The 11,385-nt window shown below is 43.1% G+C and overlaps 1 protein-coding gene across 1 annotated transcript; it reads right to left on the bottom strand.

Annotated features, from left to right (window-relative positions):
- Positions 1 to 3,107: 3,107 nt before the first annotated feature.
- Positions 3,108 to 11,105, bottom strand: LOC146868355 (TAR DNA-binding protein 43-like). Its single transcript, XM_085609861.1, has 6 exons — positions 10,945 to 11,105; positions 9,407 to 9,653; positions 8,856 to 9,016; positions 8,452 to 8,592; positions 4,966 to 5,130; positions 3,108 to 4,874 (listed from the first exon to the last, which is right to left on the bottom strand). The coding sequence occupies exons 2-6, from the start codon at positions 9,645 to 9,647 to the stop codon at positions 4,278 to 4,280; spliced, it is 1,305 nt and encodes a 434-aa protein (XP_085465987.1). The 5' UTR covers positions 9,648 to 9,653; positions 10,945 to 11,105; the 3' UTR covers positions 3,108 to 4,277.
- Between the last annotated feature and the right edge of the window lie 280 nt (positions 11,106 to 11,385).

Raw genomic sequence — 11,385 nt, 5'->3', positions numbered from 1 at the left:
GATTACAAAACATAGAAATAAGAGGGAAATATATATATATTTTTTTTTTTACAAAGTTTGAGGTTTGCAAGGGATTCTGGTTAACAGAACCTGGTGCAAGTCACTCAAGTCACCAGATCATGGATTCCACGGGGTGCCTAGTTAATCATTTTGTAGGTTTTCTAGGGTAAAAATGTGGTGTCCGTTTTGCATGTTGGGCAGTTTCCTGTCAAGGGCACTATGCCTACCCACACAAGTGAGATACCATTTTTCAATCAGGAGACTTAGTGGAACTCAGAATTGTAGAGCAACTGCTACTACCTATTGACTTTCTATGCATTGGGCTCCGTCCTGCAAGCGAAAGGTTCAAGGCTAACACTTTGGACCGGCAAGAGGAACTTCGGGAAGAATTTCCTCACTGAATCCAGCCTGACAGACATCCGGTAAGAAATCCTCCAGCAATGTTTTATGTGGAAAGGTAAAATCTTGACCAGGGCCTCCAGTTTAGCTCAAATTTGGCTTGGTCCTAGAGTGACACTATGGGTTTAAACACCCTATTAAGGGTTTGCCTCTAAAAATACATATCCCTGGTTCCATACAATGTCCCCCCCCCCCCCCACCCCCATCTTGGTGTCATTTTAATTATAAAAATGTTTCCTATTTTCATATTGTGGTGTTCAATTTTTGGGTGTTGTCCCAATTATTCACCGAGTTCGCGTTTTTTAATGCTTTAGCTTTAGATACCTGTCTGAAGTTTAACCTGCATGCTCACAGCCAAGCTACCAAGGGTTGAGCATGGGAATCGTTTCTAAAGACCTATTCCGAGCCCTATGTTAGTGGTATTATTGGCAGTAGTAAATGCATATCTGCCACTACTATTAATCCACTTTCCAACTATTGTACTACAGTGGGTACAATATCTTAAATATCATGGCTAGAGACGCCTATAGATATTACAATTGTGCTCGTCATGTCAATTTTAGGATTAAAGGCATCATGATCCTTCTATGGCATGGAGCCCTGAAAACTGAGACACGTATATGGACTATTGATTGGGTGTTCAATTGTGGCATACATTCGAAATTTATGCAGGTTCACAATTTAAGGTGGACGCAAATTTTTTTTACCTTGCTTTTCATACTGCCATTACTTCGTTCTGAAATTGACGCTGTATCTTTACCTAGCCAATGCAATAATGCTTATTCTAAATCAGTTGGACTTGCATTAAGAGCAAAATGAAATTAAGAACAACCCCGGTAACTTCACCGAGCCATCGTGTTCAAGACAATCTGCTAATCCATCAGAGGATATACAGACTGAGCAAGAGGTCAGCTAAAGGAAACAAATGTAAGAGAAACTAAGGACCATTCAAAGCGAAGGTCTTAGGGTTAGCCTGAAGGACCTAGAAAGTGCACAACAGCAAGCAACAAGAGTGGATGGAAACATAGTAGAGAGTTAATTAGCATTGTGTGTATTGAATGGTATGAAAGAGCACACTACTCCTCGGGAGTAAACGTATTTGAGATGATGGCCAAAACGGACTCTGGTTTTGGGCCAAGAGGTTGAATTTCAGGGATTAAGTCAGCAAGGACATATGGGCAGTAGTGGAGGGGAGGAACAGGGGGAGAGAATCATCCTACATTTTAGGAATAAGAAATATGGCACCATTGTGTGTCTGAATGCCACTGTGCTTGAAAGAAAAAGACTGTCATTAAGGTGATCTGAAAAGCCAAATGAGATCCTGCTAAAAGATGGGTATAGTGAGTGATGAAGGAGATTGAACCTTTTGAGCTCCTTCTGGAAAGGGGCTCATAAAGGGTGCATGTCAGACGATTGTTAGGTGCGTGGCCAACAATGCTTAGCAACTCTGGCAAGTAGACCAATAATGGCAACAGCGTAGGCAGTTCATTTATGCGGAAATAAGGGTGGTTGGCATTAGGGTGCAAGGCATACAGACAGGAAGGTGTTTTAGGCCTAAAACAGGACAAGTGTGAATGGCACATTGTCACATCCCAGTGATATGCCTGGCTTTAATAAGATAATTCAGTCACTAAAGCATTTTCATACTGGACCGGATATATAAACACTGGACAGAAATTTTGAAACCATTCAGTGATTTCCCTTATGCGAACATCCAGTTCATAATAGATTGTGAAACAAAGTGTTAAGAGAACGTGGCGAACAGTTGTGGTGCATAAAAAAGGATTGATTCAAAAGCTTCATTGTGCACTCATTTCGAAGCATCGAGTTCTACATTCTATACCATAAAAGTAAGCCCAGTACCACGAACAGATGCTGTAGAAAATATATGCTATACAAAAGAATGTCAAAAGAATGTTTTTGTAAATTGTACTGAACACAGACAGATGAAGAGCATTTCATGTTTACCTTCAAATAGTAACCAAAACCAGATTCACGCAAACCCAAATAAGACTATTTTTCCCCCCCGTGTTAAAAAGAAAAAAAACTAGTTCTGTGGAAGCACATCAGTGTGCGAAGACAAACTAATGCTCAGGTTAGTTTTAAACCCACATGGGTTAGCTTGGCTCCCATTAAGGAAAATACCCCAGGCAACTGGAGGACACCTACAGAATTATTTTTAGTTTCTCAGCAAAACTATGGAGACAAGTAATCTTCTGCGTATGGAAATGTCCCAGTATCAGTGAATGGATTTGGGATGCGCCTGAGCTGAAGCAAGAATGAAATGTCTAAGAAAGGCTAGCAAAACAGCACTGCTAAGAGAATTGTGGCCTTCTGGCTGAAGGGCCTCTGGCAAATAAATAACTGTAGTGCAAGGTTCAGGACCATGCTACAACATGGCAGGGCCAAGCCATACATTTAAAACAACAAGTAAGAACATTTGGGTTGTAAAAGATTAATTCTTGTATGGGTGTGTGTCTTACTTTTATGCAAACAAATGAAGGAAATTGTACGAAAGATTCAGACCACTGCTTTCTGTGCAACAACGTGTTACACTGCCGTCCACCACCACCTCTACTGTAGTAGCTTACACTGGAAAATAAGACATTTCAAAAAGCCATACAGAACGTGTTTACTCAAACTCCATTTAAGAGGGGAAATTTACCCAAACTCCATTTAAGAGGGGAAATTAGCATACTTATAAAACAGCCAGTTTAAACGTTTTTATTTAAGAATGACCTATATTTACAACTTGTAAAAAAAGCATCCAAACACAAAACAGAAGCAGACCACATTCTTTTAGAGTTCTTACAAGCATGTTGACTTCCATCAAATGACACACCAGTCCCCCTGTGGCACATCGCAGTGCTCGCTCCCGAAGCACAAGCTACAGTTCGCATAGCCACACTTACAGGTTATTAACAAAGTACAATTACACCCCATACAGCATTCACAGCAAGACGAGAAAAATACAATTTCATTGCAAAAACACATTCAACTACATTAGTTTACAAGGCATGGAAACTCGTGCACGTCGTCCGTCCAACAGATCTGAGGTCTTCGAGTGCAGGAAACATTCGTACGTTACTTGCTCCCATTGCTCTGCACACTTTCTCACCAAAGCCACAGGGTCCAGAGACAATCTTGCCACGTTTGAAAGTAAAATCCAAGCTGCAACACCAGGTCTCTGCACGCGCTACTTTTTCCCCCACCTCTTCGCTCATACCCAACCATATCATTCCTCGGCACCATCATCAATTCCACAAAGTTCAAACAGCCGTCTGGTCCATCTCTCAGTCTTGCGAGTCTAGCGTTGGTATGAATCCATGTAATAGTGGATTAAAAATGCAACACCCACCGTGTTAAGACGTAGCACGAGCAGGGAGGCTGGTGGATTGGATAACAAGTCGACAAAAAGAAATCCAGAGAACATTTACAGCGGTGCTTTTAAGAAGTGCTCTCCAAAAACAATCACAGCACGCTGAATGAAGTAGCGATCTGGTGAAACGTTCACTTGTTGCTTTGTAATTAGGGGGAGTGGGGGGTGGGGGGGTGAGAGAAGACCATGAAAAAAATGTTTGACCCAATTTCTGAAGGAATGTCCCTGAAACAAATGCATTTGCTCTCTTGGCCTTCCAAATGCAATGGTGCCTAATGAAAAGCCCTGACTTAACCAGGCAACTTCAAGCTATCCCACTCGTTTTAACAAACCTTCCAACAAAAAAGATCAATCAAATTTAGAGCATTCAGTTTTTAGAAAATAAAGTGTCAAAAATAATGTTGCTTTCGCACGATCAGAAGACTTTTACATATATTTTACAGTATACTTACCATCAAGTTAGAAAAAAAGGAACGAAAAAGTCCAAAACTTCCTTCAGCTACATGCCCCAACCAGAGGACTTTGACTCCATACTTGAAGAACCAAATCCTCCACCATTAAAGACACCACCAGGACCTGGGTTAGAAGAAGAGCCCCATCCTACCGCCCCTGCGTTTGAGCCATATGCGTTACTTCCAGAACCAAAGCCCTGATTTGGCTCCCTCGGCAAGTTACCTTGCACAGGATTGTTACCTGGTGGCCCACCAGGCTGATTTTGCTGACTAGCCAGCATGCCCATCATGCCCCAACTGCTCTGCAAGGCCGCTTGTGCTGCAGCCATCATTGCAGGATTGATATTAAATGCTCCGAAATTCATCCCTCCTCCAGCAGCTCCTCCACCACCACCGCCACCCATATTACCTCCTGGAGGACCACCAAGACCACCTCCAACACCACCGCCACCACCACCGCCACCACCACCCCCCATGCGGCCTGGACCAAACCCACCCTGGTTACCAAAGCCCCCTGGATTCCCCCCAAATCTGCCACTGCCTCTATCAAACTGCCTATTGGTATTCTGTTTAGGCTCTGCATTAGATACATGCACGCTGACTCCTTTAATGATCAAATCTTCTCCACACAGCGATTGGGCGACCTAAAAAGTAAATTACAAAGACATTAAATTCTATACTTCACAAAAATGTGGTATCTACGTCAGCTGTTCATATTATTTGCTTTTACTGTACCTGATCATCAGCAAACGTAACAAATGAAAAGGCCCTGAAAGGCTTAGGAATGAAGACATCCACGACTTCGCCATACTGGGCGAAAAACTGCCGGAGTTCATCAGCAGACATGTCTTCAGTACAACGGCCCACAAACACCCGACTGCGTAGCGGCTCCTCGGGACCCTGTAAACGTTACCAAAGAAAAATTAATTATAAGAAAATAAAAGACAAAATCCCAGTCCAGGTGTGAATACCTACACATTTATATACTAGACTTTCAACTACAAGACTACGCAGTTGTATCGTAAAAACAATAGGAACACCTAAAGTAAAAGGCCTTAAAATATTCAAAGACCTGTACAATATACAATACGTAGATGGACAAACTGGCTTCCTCCAACACATACAATACTCCTAATAAACATTTGTCATGGGCACAGACCTAGCACACATAAGCAGCATAACAAACTGCTTCGTACTTCAAAACTCTATGGACTAGGTTGACAAAATATCAAAACAGTGTTCCAAGGGCACTGATGACCTACAATTTGGAACATTGCCACAATCGATAGCGACAACTGTTACAATAAAATAGACAACCTCTTAAACCCATTAGGTTGTTACCTCCACTCGACCGTTCTCTTCCTTCAAAATTCGACACGTGTATCAAACTCCTGCTTTTGATGTCAGGCAAAAGTACAATAAAATCGGTTTCCGCGAATCTCATGTTGGTTTGCAAATATACCCATCCCACTCCACAGCTTTTCGGTACAACTGCTGCTTACCAAATTGATGCATAGGGTAAACACAAGTTTGACACATACAAGCTTACATTCTAGGGCTGGGAGAATACACCTGGTACAGGATGCAGACACGAGCTGTTGCCAACAAGGAGGATGCCACTCTGGGGTTGCCTAAAGAGTGAGCTGGACGGCCCGCCTGGATGGAATATGCTACTTACCAGTATGCATCTGTTCTTGGCATGTAGAGCTGCAGACCTACACACTTGTGCATAGATCGCCATCTGGTGTTGGGCCCGGATGTTTGCAGTTTGTTTTTCCTCTTGGAAAGTCTTTGGAAGTCACGAGTTCGTTCACTCCTCCTTTGGATCGTATTGCGCATGGGCTTCGATTCCATCCTTAGATTGTTTTTCACCAACAGGTAAAGATGGAGCGTAGTAATAACAGGAAATATGCCCATGTGTGTTGTATCTAAATAAGATAGACTGGAACAGATAAAGGTAGCCGGGGAGGCGGGTGGGCGTGTCTAGATCTGCAGCTCTACGTGCCAAGAACAGATGCATACTGGTAAGTAGCATAATCCGTTCAAGGCATATGAGCTGCAGATTACACACTTGTGCATAGATTATATAGCAGTACCCACCCTTAGCGGCAACCATCCTTAGCTGTTGCAGTGGTTTGGAATAATGTTCTGAGTACATTCAAGAACCATTTCTGCAAATGCACCATAACAAGGTTGTTCTCCGTACCAAGCCAAAATTCCTCCCTTAAGTTATTTCTCCCTTTCACATAAACCAAGCGGTAGAACTACCAGTATTCTTCTCGCAACCACAAACCGTTGCGGAAAGAGCTCTTCTCACACTAGGGCAACCCCATCTCCAAGTTGGGGATAGCTAGGTGGATTGTCAAATGCATTCAGATTTGCAACCATAAAGCAAAACGAACGCTACCCGTCCACCCCCAAGCCCACTCTACAGGCAAAATAGGGCTTCAATGGCATTTTTAGGGAACATCCCATTAGATAATATCTGCAGAGCAGCTACATGGTCAACACCGCACACTTTCACTAAACACTATTGTGTAGATGTGCAAACTAAGCAACAAGCTAGTGTAGGCCAGGCTGTACTCAAAACATTATTTCAAACCACTGCAACAGATACGGGTGGTTGCCGCTAACGGTGGGTACTGCTATATAATCTATGCACAAGTGTGTAATCTGCAGCTCATATGCCTCGAAAGGAATATGCTACTTACCAGTATGCATCTGTTCTTGGCATGTAGAGCTGAAGATCTACACACGCCCACCCGCCTCCCCGGCTACCTGTATCGTTCCAGTTTATCTTATTTAGATAACACGCACGGGCATCTTCACTGTCATTACTACGCTCCATCTTTCCCTGCTGGCGAAAACAATGAGGATGGAGCTGAAGCCCATGCGCAATACGATCCAAAGGAGGAGTCACCAACCTTGTGACTTCAAAAGACTTTCGAAGAGGAAAAACAACTGCAAAACATCCAGGCCCAACGCCAGATGGCGATCTATGCACAAGTGTGTAGATCTGCAGCTCTACATGTCAAGAACAGATGCATACTGGTAAATAGCATATTCCATCTGCAGCTCATATGCCTCGAACATAGAGTTCTCACAGCATTCCACTACACCAGAATTCATTTTCCCAGTAACCAGATGTTGGACCTAAGCTGACTGGGCTTCCTCAACTCATCCGATCAGAAGGCAAATTATGATCCACATTTACAATTTAAAATAAACAGCTTAAGCTCGTACGCTCCTTAGGCTACAAGCTGGACCTCCCGAACCTTAGATTCAACCATCCTCACAATTTGTCCGGTCAAGTTACAAGACGATAGACCAGACACCCTAGGTAAGTTACACCAACTAGATGCTTTAAATCAGTTATGAGTGGCAATACTGTAAGTCTCCTCAAATCGAGAATGCTGAAACAGTTCAACATTATTGGAAACCCGTTTGCCTTGTTAGTCTCTTAAATTATGCTATTAATGACTCAAATTACTGCCATTAGTTTGATTGGAGTTTATAAAAAGACTGACCAGGGCATGACCAGCATTTACAGAGGGGCTATTTTACTGGCCATAGCTAATGAAATTGGGCCAATCCTGCAATTTGCCCCAGTAATGCGTTTACCACTGGCCCATAATAATTATCTAATCAAAACAACGTTGACCTGCAGATCTCAAGAATTTGACCGCTTATTCCCTCCAGAGATGGGGCTATTCTAGTGAATAAGTTCTGAATTCATTCACTTCCCTTAGGATACGGGACAAGTCAGTCAAATGGTGTTTTACAAAGAGCATATTGTATCCGACCAAAGATTACTATTTTCCTACTTAACCCCATCCCCACACACACACTGCATGGCGTTGCCCGATCTTTAAAACGTCTGACAAACTTACAATCAATTAAATCAAAGCTGGTGTGGAATCATAAGCTACCCTACAGCCATGTACATTAGCGTAAAGGCTATCTGGGGCACTCAGAACTACAACTGGAACCGGCGGGGCCTGCACGCAATTTGTCTGGAAGGTCTATTCCAATACGAGCATAGTAACAAGAAAGGGGGGGGGAGGGGGTTGACTGGCCAACATTCATTCACACTATGATTTAAGAGAATACGTAGGAGAGCAGTACGGCGAGACAGCTCGAGTACAGGCATACTGATTGTTACGTACATGTTTTAAGTAGTAAACGCCCTTACAAAAGGAAGGCACCACCCTAACTGTTTACCTTTGAGTTCGGAAGTTTGCAGTCACACCATCTTCCATCAATCATGTGGCGCTGAGACATTGCCTTCAATTGGGTTTCATACTCCATAAACCGCACAAACCCAAAGCCTTTAGAATTGCCAGATTTAGCATCTTTCTTCACCTAGAAAAAGAAATTAGATTACATCAGAATGTAAGGGAAAGCAACATACATCCAAATAAAGCACGACTGCCATACTTTAACTCTTCACAATGCACAATAATTGTATAGCATGCATTTTATTAATTACGTGCGTTACAGTATTTCAATGCAGCTCGTCAAGTGGGGTCAGGCTATTGGAATCTATAATTGCAGAGCAAAAGGTTTAACCTTGCAGCTACCCTGTATACACCAGCGACCGAATGCTTGCCATTTAAGACATTTACCTGCACCATGACGACCTCCCCAAAAGTGCTGAAATATTCCTTCAGGTCTTGCTCCGTAGTCTTCCAGGGAAGCCCCAAAACAATCAAATCGGAGGTTTTCACGGCACGTTTCACTTTAACAGCAGAAGACGCGTCTGTCTCATCCATTTTCCTTTTGTTGTCTAAAAGATGTAAAACTATGATCAAACCAGCGTTTTCCATTACAGCCCACACGATAGTTATAGTTAGCCATATGGCGTTATTGGGTAAATTTAGTTAAAAACTAACACAGATAAATCGTACTAAATAAATCTCCATCTTATAACCCATATGCAGGTAAAGGAGACGAAATTGAATTGCGAAAGAATGACCCTCATTAACCTAAATTGCGATATCTTAAAATAGCTATCCGCCACTTGCACATAATACAGTACTGCAACGAAAACGGGAGTACCCCCCCCCCCCCCCCAATAGCAGAGGCAATAAACGTCACATACATGAGGAACATCGCCCATAAACAACCTACGGCTATTAAAATATATGTTTAAGATTCCCGAAAGCATAAAAAGTACCTTTTGGATAATTGACGACATATACCAGATTCCCCCAACCGCTTTCTGGGGCATGAAGCACTCCTTCCGCAAGTCGGACACCCCTCATGCACTGATTAACTGGATTTCTGTAACGTAAGCCGCAGGCTCCAGGGAACTGGGCGGTGACGGTGGACAACAGGACCGTGCCATCATCCTCAGATGGGATCTCAATTGGCTCGTCGTTCTCGTCTTCTGTGATACGAATGTATTCCATCTCCATGACGGACTAGAGGAAAAAAAAAAGGGGGGGCTAGTTTAAAGCTAGTGCAAAGAAACACGTGGGCGGCATGTGTAGTAATTCAGGAGTTCATAACTTCAGACAGTTTCATCTTAACTTATCCTTTGCTTAATGTGGGGCTTGGTACAGTCTCATCCTCGAGCGTTGAGCTAGCTGAGCAAGTGACTAACCAATGGAGCATGCTTCAAAGAATAAATATCTGTTCTACAGTGTGCGATGCATGCGTCTGTCACTCATTGGGCCTCAAAGACATGATTCACATAAAGAAAAAGATTGCAGTACACCCAAGTGGTTTCCCCTCAGTAAGCGTGGCCTACACCTTTCAGCCCAATCTAAGACGTTATCACACTGCGTATCCCGCTCAACTCTGTCGTAGGCCCGCAGCAGGTAACAACCATTTGGGATTAAATGAAAAGGACGTGGTTTAAAAGTGCATAATACATGCTTAAACCCTTTACTGTCAAACTCAAATACCATCTCAAACACCCCCGAAATACTCGATCTAGATAGATAAGAGGATTCGTTCAAGTTAACAAGGTTGATTCCCTTTAACAATAAAAAGGAAAATGTAACTTATGTATATCTAGACAAAGATTATAGGGTGCATTTAAACATTGAGCTCACAGGTCAGCTCACCCGGTCTCACAGCAAAAACTGTTTTGATTAGATGACGGGTAATCGGTCTATATCTGGTATTCGTTATTTTAGGACAGCGCTGCTGCCTGCTAAACTGCCTATATGCCATCGTGCTTTTTTTTTTTTTTACATGAAAAGAATCTCTTGCCTACTTTCTTGAAGCTCGTTTCTGTAAACCGATCTCCGAATGGCCGTACGAGTAGGACGCCATGTTCGTAGTCTAAAATTGATACACCTTCAACAAACATGGCCGCCGCGCACACGAAAAAAGAAACGGGACCCAAGTCTTCGTCACGTATCAGCGAGAAAAAGCTATAATGCGGGGTAACGTTAAGTTAGCTAGCACCGCAGATGAATTATTGTCATAATGGCGCTGCACACACAAACTAAGTTTTGGGCAGGAATCAGCGGGGCAACGCAGTGTGTGGGTTACAGTTAAAAAACGTACCTCGCTAGGTCAATTGTTGACGCAATGGCCTCCGACCACCAAAAATCGTGCGCAGCCCAGTCTACAAAGGCGTCAACGCAGTCGTGGGAGTACAAGATAAACATGCACGCCATTTGGTTTACTGATGATCTAACAATGAAGTTGTTTCTTTCCTTCTATGCATGGAAAAATAACCGGCGGATCCATAATACTTACCGGTTGAGGAGGGGAAGCCTGGTCCTGCCCGCCGACTGAGGATTCGTAATCTTCGGCTAGGAGATCGTAGGACTCGAGGCCTGAAACAGGCACCTCAAACGTATCCGTGGTTGCACTAATTACCACAACCGACTACCTCGCAACTCCCGATCAAAATGGCCGTTTCTAATCGGCCCGTGAGAAGACAACAGCCTCTATAGCCACGCCCACTTATGAATCCACTGTATCGTGACAGGAGAGGGGAGAGACTGGCGCATATATTATTAGTCACCATCTCCTAGTCAAAGGGTTCTGATTCAAATAAGAAAGACGTACATATTTCATTCCTTCTGATTTACCTATCTTGAGGTAGCCACACTAAATGTTTTAATATAATGATTTTCTTCTTGGTAAAATACGCCCCTTGACGGGAACTTGGTACAGTCTCAAGCGTCACCCGTT

Source organism: Triturus cristatus, chromosome 1_2 (assembly GCF_964204655.1).
Source record: "Triturus cristatus chromosome 1_2, aTriCri1.1, whole genome shotgun sequence".
In the NCBI taxonomy this organism is placed as follows: Eukaryota; Metazoa; Chordata; class Amphibia; order Caudata; family Salamandridae; genus Triturus; species Triturus cristatus.
This window is presented reverse-complemented; position numbering and strand designations above follow the sequence as displayed.